The sequence below is a fragment of the Phaethon lepturus genome, unplaced genomic scaffold, assembly GCF_000687285.1.
Source record: "Phaethon lepturus isolate BGI_N335 unplaced genomic scaffold, ASM68728v1 scaffold19693, whole genome shotgun sequence".
Classification (NCBI taxonomy): Eukaryota; Metazoa; Chordata; class Aves; order Phaethontiformes; family Phaethontidae; genus Phaethon; species Phaethon lepturus.
In genome coordinates this window covers 1-24,351 of record NW_010529636.1, presented here as the reverse complement: position 1 = coordinate 24,351, position 24,351 = coordinate 1, and the positions used below count along the sequence as shown (strand labels likewise).

Here is a 24,351-nt window from a genome sequence, read left to right as displayed (position 1 = left end):
AGTATTCAGTAAGTGGGAACTGTGTGTGTTACTTAGCAGAAGTAGTAACACAGTGACGTCTTGGAACACTGCGCACAGAAATAGATATTTTCCCTTGTCTAAAGGAATGAATTGCAGATCTACTGGTGGAAAGCAGCATGTATGTGTGTATGTGAATAAGCAAACAAATTACTTGGACAATTAGGAATTATTATAAAGCTCTTAATTATGGAAAACTGGAAGAAAAAGAACAAAAGAAAAGCAGAAATAAGAGTTTATGTGGTAGAAACCACAGATGAGGTGGCTAAGAGAATTAAATTACATCGTCTAAGTAGATATTTTCTCATGTGGCAGTTATTTCTAACACAAATAATAGAAAATGTTTAATGATTTATGATTGTTAATGATGGAAGGAGTTGCCCTCTGTTGCACAAAGCAATGTTTTTTCTTGCCTCCCTATGGGAAACTGCAATAGAAAATGCATTAAATACATCAGCCTGTGAATTGACTTGTAACACAACCACAAATTTTTCCTGAGGGTTTCAAGTACTCTTGGACAGACCCCAGAGTCAACTGGTGGTCCCTGAGTAGGGAATACACGTCATACATTTTCAACAAAGAACTCCATACTCTGTTTCTCTGCTGTATCAGACACCACATGAGGATCCAGAGAAATATTTCAATCTATATTAATATGGCTATTGTTTGCAGAACCAAAAGTAATACCATTCTGATAGCAATAGAATAGCAGCATAAAAAAATAGCATTTCCAGCATAGCCAAATATGCTGGAAATCCTCAGTTTTGCAGGTAAGAACTTTGTCCAGCCAAGGGCCCAGAGGTAAGAGTTTTGTGCAATCTGGTCACAGCCGAAATGTAATAACGAAAGTAGGGAATTAAGATCTTTTAACTGGTCGGGGTGCTGAAGAAAGAAGTATATGCTAATTGATTCAACTCTGCTTAACGTCATCTGCTGCTGAGGGCTGTGTTAGGAGCCATTTGTGGCAAATGCCCTAGCCAAGGAGTGGGATTGACTCCCTGTGACAGCTGCCCGCAGTGGTGACCACATATTTCTGTCTGCATCTAGCAGGAATACCTGTATCAGATCTCCAGGTGCACACTTCATGCTCCGTTTATTCATGGGGTATTTCACCATGTGATTCCCATGCATGACACTGTAGTCAAACACCTATGCTTCACTCTACACCACAATATACTCTTATCAAAATGAATGTTAACATTTTTTTCTAAGATGCCTTATCTTTGCACTGTTTTCTGTTTTAATTTTTGATTTTGAGCAAAACTTATTTTCTTTTTTTTTTTTTTTAACTGAGGCTGTACATCTCTTCCTAACATTTGCAGAAAACATTACACATGTTAATTAAGGCATACAGAGGAAGGATGGTTTGGGTCATTAAAGTTTCTGAATATCTTTTGTGGGTTTGTTGTTTTTTTTTTAAAGCACTGCTTTTGTAAAGATTTAACATATTTTTAAGACAATCATGCTGAGGATGCTTTCATCCTGGCATTACAATGTCATCCCATTCACTCATGTTTCTAGTATATTGCTTTATTTGGGTATTTTTCTCTTCTTTCACATCTATTTTCATCTGTTGCTTAAGTTGTTCTGACAACTTATCAATTTCTTTATAAATTTATATTTGAAAATTTTACTATCACTTTTATCACCATACATTTTATTTTTCCACAAACTAAATTCCACAAATTAAACTAAATCTTGACATTGCTGAATGTGTGCAAACCTACTACTCTTGGTGTTTCACCTTGTAGAATTGTCACAGTAGACAAGGGTTGCCATCTTTAGGCACTATGGGGAGTTTGTAGTAAAGAAAAGCTTCATCCAAATAAATGGCACTTGTCTATTTTAACATGTACTCAAGACAGTTTTGCTGACAATGTTCCAATATTTGTAGAAGCATATTCCAACTGCGCTAAGATTTATTCCTCTACTATGAAAAAATATACCCTTTGTTTAAGTTGAAGCTTTGGAGACTCTTGTACTTCTAAATGTCACTTTTAATTAAAACTTTATTAACACATACTGTGTTGTAAGCAGGTTCATATCATGAAATGATCTTTTAAAAAAATAAAACAATCACATCCTAGTTTCATGCCAAAACATTTTTAGAAGCCTATATCTGAGTTTATAGTGGAAGATTCAGCTGCATCTCACTGCTGACAGTTTTATTCTGCCATTTTACAGACAGAAGAAGAAAATACACAATAAAACATTTGTTTTCTAAGTGCCATACTTATAAAATAACTTTAAACAAAACATGCAGGAATTAAGTTTTTTATAAGATTGTATGTGTGATGGTGTGCAAAATCTGGATTAATCTATATTAGACTAGGAAAAATTGATTATAAGGTTGGTAATGCAAGACCTTCTGAAATGTATTGCTTTATATTAAAATAAATTTTGCTTGAAAAGGATTATAAAGTATGAGAAAATATGACTAGGAAAGAAGAATACAAAGCAAAGCAAGAAGGGTAATTCTAAAGCATTGCCTTTTCTGAAGAACAGACAAGCACATTAACTCAAAATGTCTTTACCGGTATGAATAAAAAACAAATTAGGATCGTATAACCTTTATATGATATAATAAGATGTATATACCATTACTATTGACTATATCTTGCATTATGTATTACATTGTAAAAAATTTCTGTGAGGTTAGAATCATTTGAACTGCCTAACTCTGTTAAGTAACTTCTTGAAGTACAGAACAACATAAAATCAAGAAACACCTACTGTTCCATCACATGACATGTCATTTCAAGGAATGTTGTACAAAATAACAGTGGGTATTCTGAATTAACAATGGATATTCTGGAAAATGGATCATTATTAAACCTGGTTGAAGATGCCAAGCTTTAAATACTGTAATTGAAGTGTGTTGTGGAGAGCACTTTAGCACCTGCATGTAAAGCTGGTCAATACAGATGAAGGTATAGTGATAACTAATGTCATTTCTGGTTTTATGTTCTGTTGGATACTTTTTCCTGAAACATTTACCTGCTATGGAGAAGTTCTCCATGAATGGTTTAAGAGTTTATTTTTTTAGTGATTGCGGAAAAATTGCTTTGGATTTTATTAGGGTTTTTTTTTTAGATGCATTAATATTCTTACAAAAAGAGATTATGATTTTTGATGAAGACTTTTTTTCTTACATAGAAAGAGTAAGGGATCTGGCCAACGAAGATGAGCCTGAGCTCTACTACTTCACATTTTCTGTGCTTGCCAAGAGTACAGCCTGCAGTGAGACATTGTAGATCCTCCTGGTGTAGACTTGGACTAGGCCAATTTTTGCTGTCTGATTTACACTGCTTCTCTGAATAAGCTAAAAATAAGCAAAAGCTGCCTGCTGGGAGCATAAACAAATTGACATCTTGATTTTTTCTGCCAAGGTGATACCACCTGAGGATGTGGAGTGTTCATGCCCCAAGCCAGCAAACTGTTGTGTGGATTTGGCTTATTTCGGTGCTGCAAGCACAGGTCTTCTTGTTATTTGTACTACAGCAGGACATGAATATTCCAGGCATGATCGTGGTGACATGGTGCTGGAGACAGGGCAAACACAGGGTAAAAATCAGCACCTGCTGTCATAGCGTTGCAGTCTGAACAGACAAAACACAGAACGACCGAAGGCACAGAAGAGAGAAAAGCCTGATCCCAGGTGAAGAAACTATGTCTTATACTGCAGGTTAAGCATATGCCTGAGCCCAGGGCTGTGGCTTATTCAGTCTTCCACCTCACTGTAATCATGTCCAAATTAGTGAAAAATTAAACATTCATGTCAGCTACCAGATGCTGAATAACAACTGAAAAGTGCACAGAATAATTTTCTAGGGAATTAGCTTAACAACAGTGATTCAAATCAACTTTGGAAAGTTTACAACAAAATGAAAGAGTGGGGAGCTGGAAAGCTGTTGCTCACTGCTTCTTAGCTCAGACCTTGTTAGCTCGCACCATCATCTCATTTATCCCAGCGTGGTATAAAACTCTGGCAGACCCAGTCACCTTTTACCTGAAGCCTCAAAAACTTCTGTGAGGTGTCACAACTCAGATTGAGGAAATTAATGGTATGGCTGATTCAGAACCAAATTTGCAGTATAAACGTAACTATTCTGTCTGTGAGGCAGGGTTGGAAAACCCTCTAAATTTGTCTTGTCCCTAGATTTTCGTGATAAATGTTCTTACTATTTTAGACAGCAGATCCAGGAGCAGGTCTGTCCCAGCACCATTTAATACTCGTCCACAGCCATTGCTGTCTGTGGAAGGGGTGTAGGATGGGCAGCATTTTGTCCAAAATGAGTAATAATCTAAGGACACACATAGAGGTCCTAATGTAAATAAGAAAGCAATCCTTGAATTAAGATTATTTATGATTATAAACTGAGATTATACCCAGGATGAAGCCAGGGTCAATAGCACAAGTGCCTTATAACTCAGATGTACTCTCTGGTGAGCAGTGAAGGTTTTGTAAGCCTGGACACAAGAATGCCACAGTCCAAATATTCTAGCTGATTAAAAACAGTTAATATATCCCATGGGATATACACTGTCTGTATTTTACTAAATTGTTTAATATGGTCTTGAGACAAGAATGGATTGAATAAACTCTCCACTCAATATTTCCTGTTCATGTGGGTTTCACACTTAAAGCACTTTATTGTTTTATTTCCCCCCTTTTTTTTTGTATTTTTGCCTAGCGTGACTTTCAAGTGTTTTGATGTTAGTAATGCTTTGGCAGTCTATCTTATTATATTAATATTTCTGCATTTCCTTTGGGAAATTAATATGTCAAAGGAATTTAACTTGCATTGAGAGGACGTGAGCATACAGTGTGAGAATGGATATTAAGCTCTCTGTCTTAACAGGTGATAGATGCCACGTGAAATATGACTGGAGCAACTAAGAGCTTATTAGAAGCCAGGAAAAGCTAGAATAAAAGTTTTGTCATGGTGATTTTTCACCACCTTATAAAAGCATCCTGTATGATCTTGAGATTCTGCTTCTGGCTGCAGTATGATCTGGTCAGGACTCAGTGATACATATTCTGTTCAAAAAAGACGTTCATCGGTTTGATTTAAATACTAAGTCCTTTGAGACCTCAGCCTCACAGTTGCGTACAGATAGGAGGGCTTGGCTATGCTGCTGGAAGACAGAATAAAATTACTGTTTGTTGTGTTGGACAATTCATAGTTCAGGCAGGGTTGCCCCTGCCATTACAGCCAGCAGACAGAAGCGCTCCAGTGACCTGTGCTGCCCATGATTTTCATACAAATGGGCTTAGGTTGTCTCTGTGGAGCCCTAGGGCTCACTGGTTGTGTTTTACCAAGCAAATGTACTGTACTATAAAGAAAATGACCACTCGAAGAAAGCTGAAACCTGGGTACATGTTGAAAAGCTGGTTGCAGCCCGGAGGGGAGGCAGCCGCGCAGGGAGGAGCAGGGATGGGGTCAACACCATTCAGCCGCTTCCCAACACACGGCTGACCTAGTTTTTCCTACAGGGACAGGCATAGCCGGACTGGTGTGAACCTTGGGCTGGTGTAGGTTACTCGTGGGAAGCCTACCCTGCAGCGTTCCTTCTCAGGCTTACTGACACAGCCACAGCTGCGATTTTGTGCTTGCAATGCCTAGCTCCTTGCCTGAGCATCAAATCCTATCACATTGTACCTTCTGTGCATTTAGGGGTGGGGTTTTGGCTGGGTACTGTATTACGTACTTTTCCTAAAGAATTTTATAAGGCAAAAGGCAGCTGCTGTTCCCACAGCAAATTCTATAGACTTTGAAAGGATGTGGGTCTAAATGTTCTTTGTCAGACCAAGAATGGCCTGTTCCTAGCCCAACTCTCACCAGCCTTTTCTTATTTGTCAGTGCTGGTCCACTTGAGGCATCTCATTCAAAACTCAAGCAGATTGTTTCACTGTTTTGGCTTTTCATATACTTCATTCTATGTAGTTTTACACTAGCTGGCAATTCATGTCAGTAAAATTCTAAGTTTAGTGGAGAAGGGCTGTTATTTCATTTGCAATAAGGAAACAAGCTAGTTAAAACTGAGATTTTTGAGGAATCTTAAGTAAATTAGGTCCCCTAATCTTGCTGAGTTGCTGTAAGAAAACGTAAGCATTTTAACTTAAAATCGAAGCCTAAAAATACACACATGTGACCTCTGAGAAACTGCCTAAAGCCAGTGGTAAGAATTTATTTTGGCAGATAACCAACATCTTCCTATAGTATGAAAGGAAGCTTGCTCTCTTCTGAGCTAAATGTTAATTCAGATGGGGAATTGAAAAAAAAAAAAAAGAGAATACAAAAATTGGTAATGCTTTTAAACTAAAAGAGGGTATATTTATAGATATAAGGAAGAAATTTTTCACAACGAGGGTGATGAAACACTGGCACAGGTTGCCCAGAGAGGTGGTAGGTGCCCCATCCCTGGAAACGTTCCAGGTCAGGTTGGACGGGGCTCTGAGCAACCTGATCTAGTTGAAGATGTCCCTGCTCATTGCAGGGGGGTTGGGCTAGATGGACTTTAAACTATTCTATGGTTCTATGACTTAAAATTATGTTAAAGGTAAGGAAATATTTTTAGTGAATAAGTATATTTGGCTACAGGTCCTAATGCTGTGAGTTAATCATGTTCCTTGTATTAGTGCTAATAAAGGCATTTCTTCTGAATTTAACATAATGTACAACTGTTATATACAGTCACTGTCTGCAGTAGTAACAGCAGTTACTCAACAAGATTGAGGAGAAATGTACTACTTCTGAGAATACTTTCACCAAAATTAAAAAAAAAAAAAAAAGGTGAGTAGAGTTTTTGTGTTAGCTCCAATTTCTGTTCTGCCTGATTTCTTTGACTGTTCTGAGACTTGTATTTTCTCTTATATTTTTTGGAAAATATACCCATATATGGAAAGGGAATATTTTAAAATCCACAGCTATTTTCACAGGAGGGGAATACTACTTTTTGACTAACGGTGCAATGAAAATATGTATGGCCCATATTTTCTTTTCTTTTCAGGTACCTGTGTTTCAAAAGCTAAAATATGTTATTTAGTTTGTATTTATCTTGGTACTTTACATAATTTGTTCAGGCTTCAAATACTTGTCATAACATGATAGCTTTTTCATATAAATATTTATAAAATTATAACACAACTTAAGATGTGTAGAAATGATTCTCAGAAAACCTGATAGTGTGTTGTAGGATGACCAGTTGGTATTCATATGTGAATTACTTGAAATGTTGTTTACACACACACACGTAAATGCAAAAGTAATTTCATAGTTAATTTGGGAGGCTATTGGGTCTCTGCACAGCAGGCATCTTGGCATATTATGCTTTCAGAGCTTATATCATAATTCCTATATTACACACTTTTTTTCTTCTCTCCTCAGAAATTTTTCCAAGAGATTCCAGTCTAAAAGACAAATTCATAAAACATTTTACAGGTAAGGCAGCTGCTTGCTCTTAATTTACCTGCATATGCATATTCTAAGTAACCACAAGAGTCACACCATTAGCTTTTTTGAGGATCTGCATCAAGTTTAACATTTGTGAAGTTAAATTTGCATTGTTTAGGACTAGAAGTTTTTACAGAACTCTAATTACATTTAGGTTTGAGTTTACCTAAATAATCTAGCCTAAAGTAACTTTCAATACATGGTAAATTAAAATATTCATGATTTAAAACCTGTTATTTCATTTTTATCATCCTGTTGTTGCCTGTTGATTTGCAGCTACACTACAAGTTTAATAGTTGTAGGTACTGAATGTGTATATGTCTGTGTGCTGTAGTTACTGCATTGTATATCTATGTGCAAACAGTTTGCAGTATGGTGTTAAAAATGTGATATGGGTGAGCAGCTATCTGCTATCTCTGGCAAGTAGTATCTTAATGAGAGAACTCAGTACATTTTTAATTTTAAATATATGTATTATTTCCATATTTTTCATCAGTCCTACCATATTTATTTTCAAGTTCACTAATTTTAAAACTTCTCACTGGACTGCAAGTATCTTCTAGAAACAGGCATATGTGACCATGTAAGTTTTCACTATATCAGGGAAACACATTTTGTCTTGTCTCATGGTGTATACCTGTGGATACTTATTTTAACAAGAAAAACAAATGGAACAAGGAAGGATGAAACAGTGTAAATGAATCAGAAAAATAATTTGCTATTTCAGATATGAAAGTTTAATGGGATCAGAGTCAAGTACTTGTACTTGAAAACTGAGATAGAGTTGCATAATGCACTTACCTTTGGGGCTCTTATTTTTGTAACAACTGGAAAAATACTGTACCTTCTGAATATACACAAAAATAGTTGCCAACAGCAAGATAGTTGCACTGATTCTTTACTCTTCAGTTCCAAATACTCTGTAATTCAGAAAAGTGAAGGTTTCAGAGTATGACACTGCAAATCTGTAGGTAATTTTAAATGTTATTGGGATTAGTGAAACTAAATACTAGAAAAATAGTTGGCAGCTGAGGCATGAAAAAGAGAATTGGAAATAATTATGCATTTCCTCTTTGCTGGAAACTTCAGACAGCCCTTTGCAAGAAAGGAAAAAAATTGTTGTCTCTTTTGCATGGGGGAAGTGTCTTCAAAACTTTAGGATAAACACAATTTTAGGATCTTTCTGCCAACTGCTAACTGCAGCCTAAGAGCATCTACAGGAAACGTGCTACACCCAGCTGGCCCTTCACTCTTACAGTAAACAAGAGTAATTATGAATCTTACCATTTTCAATCCATATGAGAAAGAAATAACAAGAACATACAGATCCAACTATTCTATCCTATGTAGCATAGGAGTACTGGAAATTACTCTCCAGGGGAGGACAGACAAGAAAGATTTGCTTATATTAATAATTAATCCATTTCCTTTTCATTTTTAACTTTGGAAACCACTCAGCTGCCATAAAAAGCTCAGCATAAGAATCTGGAGAAGCTAAATAATGAATACAGAACAAGTGTCATTACTCAGAAACAACAGTGAAAAACAAACATGAGTTTTACAGAAGGTATTGTGAGAATACTAAATCATAGAAAAGAAAAAGAGCAAAATAATACTTGAAGACCACTTTCTGAAGCCATTCATGAAATTAAAAGTCCTTTTCTGCATGAGTAATTGCCATCAAAATTACTGAAATAGTTTGACTAACATTAGCTGGAATGAATAAGGAAAGCAAGCTCATTCCAAAATTCTTGAAGTTTATTTCTTTGTTGGCTCAGAATTTCTGCCTACATCTTCTTCCTTCCTTCCTTCCTTCCTTCCTTCCTTCCTTCCTTCCTTCCTTCCTTCCTTCCTTCCTTCCTTCCTTCCTTCCTTCCTTCCTTCCTTCCTTCCTTCCTTCCTTCCTTCCTTCCTTCCTTCCTTCCTTCCTTCCTTCCTTCCTTCCTTCCTTCCTTCCTTCCTTCCTTCCTTCCTTCCTTCCTTCCTTCCTTCCTTCCTTCCTTCCTTCCTTCCTTCCTTCCTTCCTTCCTTCCTTCCTTCCTTCCTTCCTTCCTTCCTTCCTTCCTTCCTTCCTTCCTTCCTTCCTTCCTTCCTTCCTTCCTTCCTTCCTTCCTTCCTTATTATGCTCTTAAGATGAGTTTTTCTGTCTGTTTTTTTCTTTTCTGCAGCTTTATGAAGTCCTGTAATCCGCAGACGTTTTCTTAAAATACAGCTTTATTTTTCTTGATCCTGTTCAAATCATAATCCTTTTTCTATCAACCTTAGTTAAGTAAACTGTTCAGGTATAGTCCTTACTAGTTCAAGAATTAGAACATTCTAAACTAATGAAGTTGTGAAAAAGAGGAGAGATGGGGAAATCAACATTATCTTTACAGTCCATTATCTTTATAGTTTCAGGGTTAAGAAAAGCATTGTACACTTCTAGTATGCCAAGAATAGTAGATACATTTTAAACCCAAGTAAGAAACATATGTTACAGTCCTCAATTATAGGAAAAGTAATAAATAATCTTGTGAGTCATAAAGCTATCTATCAATTCAGCTTGAAAAGCCAGCTGACACAGAGTGCTCTGTAAGGCACAAGTAAAATTAACAGCCTATTTTTGATGGCAAGAAAGAGAGCTAGAAAACGATGTATTATCTGAAGGTACATGGAATTTCTTTAGCGACAAAAGCTGATGTTATCTCCATATATCTTGGATAATTTAAAATTACATACTTACTTTTGAGCCTAATTACTCAAAAAAAACCCCACAAACAACAATCTTCCAGTTCAAAGTTGCAAAGGCTGCTTTGTCAGTTTAATGAGAAGCTTATTTGTGGCTGAAAAAATTCATGAAATCTACATATAACTGTAAGACATTTTTAATGTTCAAGTGTGTTCACTGTCATAAAGAGGAATCTTCCCTCAAGCTTGTGGTAGTTTGGCTCCTCTATCCAGACAGAACTGACTTGGTATGTTTTACCAGGCTGATAAACCACCTTTCAAGTTGTGAAATAAATAATTTTTGCCCAGAAATGCTTACTGTCTTCCTCTGACGGGAAAGTCAGTCAAAGCAGCATGCTTCATAGGGATCCTTTTGTAGTACTGCTTGAAACAAGCTATTCTTATTCAGGGCTCCTTTTTGTGCTGAATGTAGAGGATGCAAGTTAACTTTAGTCTTGTTCAGTTAGTCTCAATTTATGTCAGTGTTTTCTGTCCAAATCACAGGAAACTCATCCCCAGCTGTCAGTGGTAGTACTGCTAAGCAAGTTATATGATGCAAATACTACATTTTTATTTTCCTTTTCAGCTTGGATGCCATCAGTTATACCTTCCCAGGGCCATCAGCAATTATGGAAGGGCTCTTTGGCAACTTGTTACATTTAAGCTGTGTTTTGGAGACCAGTAGCTATATACTTCTATCAAATATTAATGTTGGTAGGTGACACTGATATCCAGGGAAGGAAGCAGAGGCTGGAAGAACAGACACAGCACACTACGCCTTGGGCACACAGAGATTTGCCTCACCCTAACATTGAAACACGTGCTGCCCTCTGCACATCTGCATCCTTTCTTGCTAGGACTATTTTACCAGGTTATCAGGTTCCTAGATGCTATTCAGCTGTCATTTTTTTTCTGCAACATTGCATATTAAGAACTTCATAAACCATCTAATGCAAATTAGAAGCATTAGTACATGAAACTACTTCATCTTTCCAGGGCATAGAAATTCATATTTGCTTTTATTTATCTTTAGAAATAATATCCACATTCCTTCTACATTAGAATACTGATGACTGTTTAGCAAACTAAATTCTGTTGTAGTTGCACAATTCTATTATTCACCATATAAGAAATTTTACTGTTAATTTTGAATTACTGGAATTTCAAGGCTAAGCCAGTCCATTGTTTCCGAGACCCATTTTTCTGCTCTTCAGATCATCAGCATAATAGCATAACAATAGTATTTCTTTCTGTTATTTCAGTGGCATTGTTATACTCATGTTGCATCATAATTGTTTAAGGTATAATAAAAAAATTAAACGTAAATTTGTGAAAGCACAGGGAAATTAATTCTATGTGTCGATGTCATTCATTGAAGCTGCAAAGCAGTGACACTGAAAGTTTATGGTTAACTCCTGCTTACTTTCAAACAGGGCCAGTCACATTTTCATCAGAGTGTAGCAAGCATTTTCATCGACTGTATCACAACACAAGGGATTGCTCAACGCCAGCCTGTAAGTAGTAGTTAAAGGACCTTATAATGCTAGCTGTGATACTTGTCTAAAAGCAACCTCCTTTTCCTACTAAGGGTTTGATGTAACAAATATCACTGGTGCTTTTGTAACTGTTTCTCTTTACTTTAACTTTATACTACAAAATACACCCAAGGTCTTCCAATATACAAAGATTTTCTAATGCACTTGCAGTCAGCTGCATGTGGTGGAGTTCCTTCAAAGTGAGACAAACATAAATGAAATGAAAACTACACTCTGAAAAACTAGTTGAGCATGCCTATGCAGAGGGCAGATATGAAGCTGTGTTCTCCTTCCTGCTCCCTTTACCTCTACTTATACTTGTGCAATAAGATAAAATCTGAACCATTCTCTACCTTCTCTTAATGCAGTAGTTACATAGTACAGTTATATCTTGTTTTTTTTAGTATATTTCAGTTTGTGATAATAATTTTCTATTTTATGCTCATTGTTAAAGAACATAAAATCAATTAATTCATCATTTCTCTTATTGATATGTGCAGTACTTATAAAAGAATATTCCAGTATGAGATCCACATAAGTTTTGCTTCAACACAGCCTGAATCTAATTTTGTCAGTGAGATTGAAAAATAAAACTGTCCTAAAATGTTGTCAAATGGATAAAACAAATAAACAAAAAAACCCCAAACAAAATGAAAATCCCTTGCAAAGAAGTTACTTCAGTGTTCTCTAGTGCAATGGACAATTCAAATAAAGTGAGTGGAAAATAAGGAATACTATTTAATTAGAAAAGGTGAATATCATTAGTGATGTGTAAGCATAAACTATGGACCAGGGTGCCTTGGTAATTTTTCAGGATTTAACATGAAAAAATAGTGACACTTGTCTGCATCACTTAGAAAGACAGTAAGCACTTTTTGTGAGCAGCTGAGATGCTCTCTCACCAAAGCTCAGCACCTTGGAGGACCTGGCTTTTGAAAGGGGCTGGAGAGCCCTTGTCTCCATCTGCCCTTACACTGGTCAGAAGCTGGAATGTAGAAATCCATGGCTGATCCTCAAAAGGTATACATAGAGCTTTGTAAGTAGACATATGAGTAGGCTAGACGTATATCTATTACATGCTGCATAACAAAAATGCCATGCATGTTGCATGTGGCATACCTTGATACATGGATCCAGAGTCTGTGAATATTATTTGGACGTCCTGGTATTTCCTGAGTGCTTCACTTTATTTACAAAAAAACAGTCATAATATTTCTCTTCTAATTAAATAGGATTTCTCTAAGTTTAAAAACAAGATTGTGGTTAGGACTGTGTGAAGAGCTGATTTTTAAGTTCAACTATCAAAACAAAATGCAAAAGAAAAAGTGCAATTAAAACAAAAGCAGGTTGTTCTTTTGTCCTTTATGTCAACCCAACCCAAAACAGACAATGAGTTTCATTCAGCCTGAAATTTCTGTTGATCTAAAGAGGAGAGCTAAATCCTCAGAAATGTCTCCACCTTCTCCAGCACTCAGGGTTTAGAATAGCTATCAAGGCTGATCATAGCCAGGATCTTTTCCTATCTCTTTAGAGGGGTTTGATATTTTCTTTCAGTGACACCTTAGCCACCGTAGGATGTCTAAGGATGAGTTACTTCCTCTCCTGCTGACATGGTTATATTCTATACAAACATTCCCTGAAGAACTGAACCCAGGTTAACATTCAAGTCTCTTGCTGTTTGGTACAATTTCTATTAACTTTTGTTAAAATACTTATCAAGCAAGAGAAGAAAATTGCACCTAAGTATTTCTTGTTACCAAATAGTTATATCTTTCCATCAGAAAGGACAGTAGCGCCTCAGGGGCCACTTGGACAAAGTGGTCCTTTGAACCAAGGACACCAGAGAGAGAGACAGCAAGTAGGACACTAGTATCTCTAGTCTGATGATTAGGAGATGTACTTAGACATGGAAAATATGGATTTCCACCAATGTTAAAACTAAGTGGAACAATAAAAAATTTGAATGAGCCAGACCTCAAACTACCTCATAGTCTGCTGGTTAGAATAGTCTCACAGTTAATGAATTAAATTCCTTCACGTAAAGTTGAGAGTTGAACCTGGTCTTCTACATGTTGAGAGGAAACTACTTGGTAGAAAATTAATTGCTACCATCACTCACATTTCCTCTAGAGCCCTGGCTAGGATAAGGTACAATCTAATATTGCATCTTGCACACATAGTTTAATGAATTTCCATCAGACAATGGTTTCACTGTGTAGAGTGTATGAAATTCTAGTAAAAATTATACATTTAATTTTATGCAGTTTTTTGACAGTATCTGGCAAATGAGATTCATTATTGCTGTGGGTAATTTTGTTTTATAGATTATAAAAGGTGTGCAAGGTTGCTAACAAGATTAGCAATGAGCCCTTTGTGTACACAGTCCTAGGATGTTTGCTATGTAAGTATCATTTTTCCCACTCATTTTCTTATTTGTTGAATGATCTAGTGATTTACTTCACTCTTGTATTTGTTATCAGGCATGCATACAGAAATGTGATAATAACAGAGTGCATCAACATGCAGCTCTGACATTCCTGTAAGGACTGACTGGTTCCTCAGGGGAATACATAGAAGAACAGATACAGTGCATAATTATGCACTGGGTGACTTCTTACTGTTCAAAATTTTAAGAAGGAGTCTGGTTGGTGAAAGAAAAATGCACGAGAACTTCATCAACATATTTATTTCAGGTCTTTCAGAAAGAGGGCTTTAATCCATGGAAGAAGCAGAATGTCTTAATCTCAGGTCTGCCAATGCAATCTTCATAGATACCCTGTCACTTTATTCATCTTTGGGACCATTTTTCATTCCCAGATTGTCTCCTGAGAATTCCTCTAAAGTTAATACCACTTCATGTTGATGGAAGTAAACTGAAACATAAAGAGTGACAAAGCTAAAGGCTTCAAGTAACAGGCTGTGGAAGTAACCACTCCATTCTTGTTTATGAATAGCATGTTAAATGTGTTAATTAACAGCATTGTCACTGATAAAAGGAACATTTTCAAGTGAGCTGTTTTCTCCAAATGTTTGAATGTCAATAAGACGGTTACACTTCCAACCGTAATTTGAAAAACTGCAGTGGTTTTTATTGACCAATAAAATATATAAAATCAGTGTATTTAATTTATTTAAATTTCTTCAAAGATGCTTTGAAGATTTCTTCTTCCTTTCACTGCCTCCTCCTGACAAATACTGCAAGCTTGGAGTTTGAGGGAGTTGTGTATGTCACTTTTTCCTGCATCAAGACTTCAATTCACACTAATCAAGAATAAGAAAGGAAGAGTGGGATATGAGTCAGTGTTAGCTGATTTCGTTTCCAAGTGGAGGTGGGATTCATTTTGGTGGCTGTGAGAAAATGATTTGAAGAATGTGGCAATATTTCAGTGCTGAGAAGAAATGACATAATTTCTTTCTCTTCTTTGTTTTTTTCTTAACTATTTTTAGTCTGTTTGGCCTCTTGCCTTCCAGTTATTGCAGATGGTTTTGAATAGAACAGGGGCACTGAACCAGAAACTGACCAGGGATCTCATTTCTTTACCAGGTTCTCCTTTTTGTGACTAAGGGCAGGAATCCTTTTTTTGAATGCCCTTTTTTTTTACTTTTTTTTTTTTGAGGTGCCTAAATTCCTGTTTGTTTGTTAGTGTTCTCTTTAAAATCTCAACTTTCTAAAACATCCCAGCACTATTTCATTTTATGAAGTTTCACCTATTTAATCTGTGTTTTCCCTGGTCTGTATCCCTTTACACCTCTGGGTTCATGGCTCAGGGCTTCCAGAAAGATTTCTGGATGTTCCAATACATTTTTCCTTTTCTTTCAAGTGGATGAGTCAAAGATATGCCTTCATATCCACAGTACAGAAGCATCTATCTCATCCTATTTCCATCTTTATAATACAAAAGGATCAAAAGTTGCTATCATTTGCAAATCCAGGTGTTCTAATTTGCCTGCCAAAAATACACTCAAAGAGATGACATGTGGGGAAGGGAAGGTTTAAATGGTAAGCAATGTTAGCAGCTCATGTGCACTGTGTTCATTTAAAGTTTTATCTAGGCTGACTTTTTCTCTTCTTTGTTAAAAATAGAGAAAATGTTATTGGAAAAAGTAGAGCTATGATCTGAGTGTTTCCCAGCTGCCTTTGTGCTCCCTCACCCTGTTCCTCCAACAAGCAGGTAAAGTGGCTAGTTTCCACTAGAGATAAAACAAGCTCAGGTCTTCATGTTTACTCATATCCAGTATCTTTTTGGGATGGAAACATTTTCCTGAGCAGGATGAAGAGTGGCAGGAATCTCTCTCTTTTCCCTCCAAATAGCCTGGGCTGCACAAGAGTTATATATTTTCATCCCTCAGTAACACTGCATTTGTAGCATGATTCTGTGATTGCTTTACCTGCATCTTTTGGCACAGAGGATCTGTTTTCCTCACTGCCCTCACACTAACTTAGAGAGAACAGAGTCATAGTTCCTGTTTACTGCAAGGGAATTTGCCTTTGCTTTAACATCTGAGAGAGTCTTGGAGATTCGCAGTTGCCTTTGAGAAGGAGGCTCTCCCACTTGAAGGACTGACAACTATTTTTAAGCATTCCTCCTGCATGTACTAAAATAGGCTGCATTTTCCTCATAAAAAAGAACTGCAGCTCTATTAGGCGAACATTTTACTCCCTCTCCTGTAAATACCTGGGTACAAAAAAGGAAACGCGGTCTGTTCGTGTTAGAAAGGAGGTTTTGCCTGGGAAGACCTTATCTTCCCACTGGAGCGGGTAGTGCAGGCTGTAGCGGGGGCCGAAGGGCAGCGGCCGCGGGCTGTTTCAGCACCATGGAGAAGGCCGCCGGGGGGGCGGCCCGGCGCCGCAGCAGGGGCCCGCGGCGCACACTTGTAGCAGTACTCGCCGCTGTGGCTTTTAGCGTGGGTTGGGGTTTTTGGGTTTGGGTTGGGGTTTTTTGTTTGTTTGTTTTTATTTTTGATTGGGTTGCTTTTTTTTTGCTTTTTTTTTTTTTTCCCCGCTCTAATTCCAATCCTTGCAAATGGAAGTAAAGCATTTGATGACACCCAGAATCTAGAAATGCACATGACCCTATGCTCTGCATGGGAAACTTCCTTGTAAGATGCAGCAGCGTGGGCCACTATGTGTTAAACCTCTTCGCATCAACGCTGAGGATTTGCCACGGCAAAAACTCCTTAGTGTTCACAGGAGGGCAAGACTCACTGGCATTCTGGAGTTAATCTTAAGATTTATGCAATCCACAGGAAACTGATTTATAAACGGAATTATACTAAGCAGTCTGCCTTTGTGTTTTAAAACTAGTTATAAAATGGCATGTCTTTTTCTCTTGCAGACTTTCTACTAAGGAGAGAACTCTGATTTGCCAAGAAAGTGCCTTGAAATCTTCCAAGACAGAGAAGACATCTTTTACCTTTTTGATTTACAGCATTTTGTTACTAGATGCATTTTATTTTCATATATTTGTCGGACATTCCATATTTGTGTGAAACATTATTTTATTTTAATTTGTAAATTTGTGGCCTATAGTTCAAACAAGCCAATTATTTAAATACATTGTATATAAAGATTACTAATGATATACTGATCAAATGTTATAACCATATGCAGGGAGTCAGTAAAATTCTGCTCTTTCTCTTCTTCCATTGTATTTACATCATTCTGCTCAGGCTCTTACTTTCATTATTTGCACTAACTTGAAATGCAGAAGTCTATGTAACTGAAATCTGAATAAGCTGTAAGTGGGGAAGTTTTACTTGCCATGGAAGATATTTTATATTATGAAGCTTTGTTAATATATACATATATATTATTGCGCATCAGAAAAAAGATTGCTCAGAAATGCATCTTGCTTTCAGGAACATTTGTATGAGTATTCTGGATTTTCATCAGTTACATTTGTACTGGCACTTATGGAAAGAGTTGCAAATAATGTAAATATAAAGACTGGAAAACTGCAATGCAGTTTTGGTGGAATAAAGAACATAAAAATAAACTATTTTTCAGGAGGGGTTATTTAAATTTATTAAGAGGTTACTTACTTAATATATAAATTCAATTTATCTGGTGAACTTGAAAAAATTTTCCACTGAGAACTTCAAAATTGTGGCTTTAGTTTTTTGCAGCATTTCATTTTCAAGTGGTAAATTGTGTTCAGATATTTATAATTTAGCTGAATGAGGTGCAAACAAAAATGCATTGTACACCCACTGTGAACAACAGAAACCTTCTGTGAGGATGAAGAGAGGGTAATAAAATAGCCCACTGGAAAAGAAAATACTTTAATGTATAATATCATAAAACCAAGGGGTATAATGAATGAATTTGGCTGGAGACAAACCAAGCTTAACTATTTGGGAAGAACCCACAGCACAAATGCTGCATCTTTCTTATTTAAAATCAAATTGTGATGATAACATTTGCTACCAATTTGTCGTATCTCTTTTACTGCAAGCTTATATGATTGCTTTACAAAGAATTTAGTATGAAGTGGGGCTTTTGTGGTCAGGCCTAGAGTAATTATCAACACACATTGACTACTGTGCCCACATCACAATTCTTGTGAGTAGCTGACCATTCAAACTAATCCCCTCAGATCAGACGTTGTCTCTATCCTTTCTCTCAATGTGGGTTTCGTGAGTCCCTTAACTGCTATGGCCAGCGCTTTTCCCTCTACAGAATAACAGCGCAGCTCTGCCCTGGGATTCTTTGTCAAATAGCAAACAGCTGCCTTATTATCCAAAGGGGTTTTGTTTCTTCTTTTTACATTGTTTAGTGTGTTTCATTACCAAAGTTGTGCAGTGCCCTATGATGTACCAGTCAGTCTAGCCCACAGCTTCTGCAGGTAATACCATGTTCTGTCTGGGCAACAATATAGTACAGCAGCTGTTTCTAACCAGCTCCTTAGTCACAGCTGTTGAAGTGGTTACTCCCTCTGTAGTCCTAGCTAGAAGGTTGTCCTGTACCGTTTGTATTTACGCTTAACATGGTGGTTTCTCAAATGTTTTTCAAGCCTCATGCTAATCCGTGTTGGAGGCAGTATTCATACCGAAGATACAGTAGCCTGATTCTGTGATTCTGTGATTCTGTGATTCTATGGGAAATCCTAGTGGCTTAATGGTGAGATGGATAACCTTGTTTCTCTGTGAGCAACGTATTTCATAGGAGGATGATTGACCAAAACAGCACTGCAGCCAGAGGAGAAAGGATGAGGCCCATCATAGAGATCAGAATCTCCAAGAAAAGCTTTTGTCTTTAGTCCTGTTTTTGTATTTCCACTCCGATTTGTTTGCTTCTCATTTTTTAAAAGAAGTCCCTCCTTTCTCTCCTCAAGGGACTGAAAACAATGAAAGGAGAAGCAGTTTCACTCCAGTTAACTGATCACCTTTCTCAAGAAACTTCATTGCTCCAGACTTCTGCTTTTATAAAGAAAACCACTGTAGGCAAATAATATTGTTCCTCCGGCATATTGCAGAGGGATTCACAAGGCTGCCAGCAATTTAACCTGGATCTGGGTGATTGGAGACTATAAAGCAAAGTTCAGTTTTCTCTATTGCTGAGACCATCTTATTTTTTTTAAATCATAACACTGTAGAAGGAGTCCTAGTCTATGTTTTGGGTGCTGTGCAAATGCAGGACAAAGACCCTATTTTCATCTCAAAGAGGTTAAAGCCTCTCTGTAAAGTAAAACAGTGTGAGTGATGTGTATATGGAAACAATGACCTTGTAGTGACCAGTAAGGTGGATAATGGCTCCATTGTGAGTTGACTAAAGGCATCACTCAAAGAGAGATTTGACAGAAGACAGCAAGGGAGCCAAGTAGAGTTTTAAAAGGAACTCTTCCCACCATGAGGACTCTGATCAAGAGAGGGGATTCTTGGAAGCTTTTCTAAAAACCCCAAAAAACAACTCTAAACCCACATAGGCTCTAAGTGATGGTATAAAAACTTTGTCAGGGTCAGAAACTGAACTTTCAACATGGAATGAAACATTAGTTTTTAAAAAGAAAATAATAACCTGAATGACCTTGAAAATGAGGACAGACAAACATACAGAAAGCAAAAACTTGCAGAATCATCCTGGACAGAGGCACCTGGTCACCTTTTGTGAAGAACAGTAAAAGAGAAAATAGCGTAACTGAGATGTAAAATAAAACATGAATATATGCTCAGATCATATCTTAAAGGTTAAGTAAATGGCTATAGTGTTTATCAGGTTGGGGGGAGGGAGGCAGGGAAGGATGAAACTGAGACTTGGTGACCAGATAGACGAATACAGCGGGCACAGGAGACCCCTAACGAAGAGAGCCTAGTTATTTCAACCTGGCCAAGGAAACCAGCACCTCAAAGACATCCCTTTGGATCCCACCATGGGATCTGTAACTCATGTGGGTCAGAAGCTTGCATTGGTCAGCAGAAATAAAGAGACTGCTCCTGGACATGTCAGAACAACCCAACATAGAGTGGGTTAGCATGAGACACTGTGGGCTGTGACATCTGGTTGCTGCAGAAGGCTGAGTGGCTGCCATGATGGGAAAGCAAGAATCCACCTGACATATGCCCCACTGCTCTCACCATCTCATGGTCAGGTGCTATCTGCGCTGGACCTAAGCTGGGAAAGATTGCAAATTAAGGGGAAATAAAGGAGACGTGCAAATAAAAGAAGTAAAGGATAGACAGCACTTTTTGCATTGCAGAATGATTGAACTCCCTATGCTAATATTTGCTGCTGGCCTACATTTCATGTCTTTCCTCTGCATTAACTGTCTTAACAGATAAGCTTATCAACCAGTCTTGGACATTGGCTCTTCATTGTCCCCATGAATATGGAAGCCTTATGATCTGCTCACAGGTAAGTGTTCAAAAATCAGGTATGAGCTATCATCATTAAAAATTCACCAGGGCAAGATTTATGAGAGCATAAAAGAGATGAGTTCAGAGGAAAAACAGGGTGCAAAAAATTTGCAAAGCTTTTCTGTAGCTTCACTGTAAGAAAATAATACTTAAATACTTTGAGAGACACATTTATACCATTTGATAGCATGTGTTTTGCTTTTTGACCCAAGGATGTGTATTATTTTCAACCATATCAGCATCACTTTACCATCCATGTAGAGTGTTATTGATGTAAATTACATTAAATAATGTAATGAGTGTCATTAATTTAGCTTTAGTGCTCATTTTTCCTTATCACTGCCATAATGCTATGGAAGTGTGGTAATTCTGCCCTTTGTTTTCATATCACTTCCTTATTTGCAGTATTGGAAAATTTCTGTGTCCTTTTATTAAAGACATTTCTGCTAAGAATACTCCTGTCAGTGGAATTGCTGCCCAATTTTACACTGAATATGGTAATTTTTGCATTTTGTATATGAAGCCACAAGATCAAGGAATGATTACTACCTCAGTTACTACCAACAAAACTGGTATCTTTTATTTGAAATGTTCCTTCATGGTCATACACTCTTACTGACAAAACATATTTTGCAATAGTTTTCTATTCTCTGCACTATGAACTCCATTTATCCCATGTGCCTCCTTTAGAATGCATTGTCTAAACAGTACATATAATGAATGTTTCCAATTTCTGCAATTGACATTCTTTTCCTAGTAACATTCACTTTGCTTATTTAACTACTTCCAAGCAATGAACTTACGTTTTCATGGACATATTTCACTTCCAGATCTCACCCGTTGCTAGCAAATGTTGGCTCAAGGACCACCATTATGTATGTGCATAAATATGTAATATGGCTTTTCTCACGTGCATTACTTTATGATTATCTACACTGAATTTAATTTTCTAGTCATTGCCCAGTTGCTCAGTATCATAAGGTCTATCGGCAACATTTTACAGGTCAGCTTTCACCTTCACTTTCACTATCGAAGTATTTTTGATACCCAAAAATGGAAGCTGAATCTATGATCTTTTAGGACCTATGGAAATCAGGAACTGGTAAGGTTTAATGTGAATACTAATGTGAATAATTTGGAGAAAATAGCTTGCATGGGAAATTCCTATGGGAAGATCAAACCTGCTACTGAAAATGGCATGACACTAATTTACAGCTTGTGCAGGAGGGATAGCTGTAGAGCACAGGATGAGAAACAGGATGCTAAAAGAGACATGGTCACTGAGAATTTAGATTCCTGCGAGCTATAGCATCCCAGCTTAGGCAGTGATACTCTGCTGAGACAGGAAATTTGCATCTCATACAGAAACACTAGTGTAGGGCAGAAGTAGAGACACAGTTGGTCTTTCCCTGACCATGGTGGGAACTACCTAGGGGACAGTCTTTGTACCCTGCAGGGAGCAGTAAGCAATTCAGTTCTGCTTTTCAGGTTTTTTTCCTACTATCTTTGCCTTTTGGAGATGAAGACACCCGTAGATGTTGCCATTTTTTGGCTAGAAAAGGAAGGGCTCAGACTGAGAATCTCAGCAGATGATAATGATAAAGGATTTTTAAAAATCTTTGTAACATAATTCTCATTAAGAAGCTCAAAAAAGAAGATGGAGAATCATCACTTTGGGATGTCTGGATTTTTATCCTGAAGGCTGCAGTGCAGGAATTCAGACAAAGCATAGAATAGGTACTTTTTCTGGACAATATATAATTTCAATTATTTTAAACTTTTTAAGTCCATAAGCGAATGATTTTGATGCAGTCTGTCATACTCTGTTTGTTATAAAAAAATGTGTTAATTTATGTCACTAAAGAGGTCAGCTTGGTGCTTATAAAATGAAGAGTATCTGAACTAACCTAAATAATATACTCTGGTAAGGATAAAATGGAAATAACCCTCATGAGTAATTCTGCCATATCATTCTAACAGTGGGCTCTCCTGTCTGTCTGTTGCATCACATACTGTAAGGAGAATAATTGGTCCAGCAGAAGAATATACAAATTCATTATGCTTTACTGGGTTTCTATTTCTATACTTTTTTCATCTTATCTTTCTTCATTTAGATTAACTGCTGTTTGCACAATTAAGAGTTTGTGTTCCTTTGGGTTTCAATATTTAAAGCTGCAGGTTCTCAAGAGCTGGCCCTGAAGACTCACAAGCAAGCTGATACATGTGTCCAGTGGAACTTTCTACCGTGGCAGTGCCTAATAGCAAAGTTTAATTTACTTTGATTTTTTTATTTTTATTGGAGGATTGAGACATTTTATTGAACAGTCATGATGTAAAAGAAACAAAAGATTTGAAACAGACAAATTTAGCGGTAAAACTTTCACTGCACCTCATAAGGCTGGGCTGACTGCTATTTTGTGGCTCTGTCAGTTGTATATAAGAATCACAAACTTAAAGCTGTGAAAATTTTATGGATGTTAACCCTCTCTCAGAGCTTCTGTATGTCTGATATACAGAGATAAACACAGCTATCTCTCTATCTGGATCCATCAGCATTATTTCACAGTCAAGAATGTTTCCAGTCACACTAAAAAAACCTACCCCCAATCCTATATTTTATTATTTCTGTTTAAACTGTGCTTTAGCTGCAAAATTGGCAATATCTGTTTATAACATTTTAAATAAACAATGAGACAGCTTATTTCAGGGATTATTTTTTTTAATCTGTTAGCTGTCTGCTTTTCCCAAATACCTCTGCTAAGTACAGCTGAATACCTTGTTTCCAAGTACTGAGAAGAAATACTTTCAGAAGTGCATAGGAGAGCTTTCACAGCGAGAGAATTTCTCTGCACTTCAAAGTAAAATCCCCACTGAGCAAATAAGGTTATATGAGCTGACTTAGTCTTGAGGGTAGTGTATACTTAGGAATATTTTCAAATCAAAGTGTCTTCATCATTCCTCCCATCTGCTACATATATAAACATGGAACTCAGGAACTTGGCTGGAACTCAGGAAAAAAAAGAGCTTATGACCTTTGGAAGAAGGGCAGGCAATTCAGGTGGACTACAAGGATGTCATGAGGTTATGCAGGGAGAAAATTAGAAGGTCCAAAACTCAACTAGAACTTAATCTGGCTACTGCCATAAAAGACAATAAAAAATGTTTCTATAAATACATTAGCAACAGAAGGAGGGCTAAGGAGAATCTCCATCCTTTATTCGATGTGGGGGGAAACATAGTGACAAAGGATGAGGAAAAGGCTAAGGCTTCTTTGCCTCAGTCTTTAATAGTCAGACCAGTTATTCTTGGGGTACTCAGCCCCCTGAGCTGGAACACAGGGATGGGGAGCAGAATGAAGACCCCATAATCCAAGGGGAAATGGTTAGTGACATGCTACACCACTTAGACACACAGGTCTATAGGACTGGATGGGATCCACCCAAGTGTACTGAGGGAGATGGTGGAAGCGCTCACCAAGCCACTTTCAATCACTTATCATCAGTCCTGGACAACTGGGGAGGTCCCGGTTAACTAGAAGTTAGTAAATGTGACACCCATTGACAAGAAGGGCCGGAACAAAGATCTAGGGAACTACAAGCCTGTCAGTCTGACCTCGGTGCTGGGGAAGTTTATGGTGCAGATCATCCTGAGAGCCATCACACAGCATGTACAGGATAACCAGGTGTTCAGGCCCAGTCAGCACGGGTTTAGGAAAGGCAGGTCCTGCGTGACTAACCTGATGTCCTTCTAGGACAATGTGACCCACCTAGTGGATGAGGGAA

General features: G+C 37.4%; 1 protein-coding gene across 1 annotated transcript; it reads left to right on the top strand.

Annotated features, from left to right (window-relative positions):
* Positions 1-7,409: 7,409 nt before the first annotated feature.
* On the top strand, positions 7,410-17,701 carry FAM150A (family with sequence similarity 150, member A; the record flags this gene model as incomplete). The annotated part of the gene is made up of 4 exons (XM_010283995.1): positions 7,410-7,463; positions 11,615-11,695; positions 14,041-14,117; positions 17,053-17,701. Coding segments are annotated over 3 exons (200 nt in total), but the record flags the coding sequence as incomplete, so codon positions are not given.
* Positions 17,702-24,351: the final 6,650 nt, after the last annotated feature.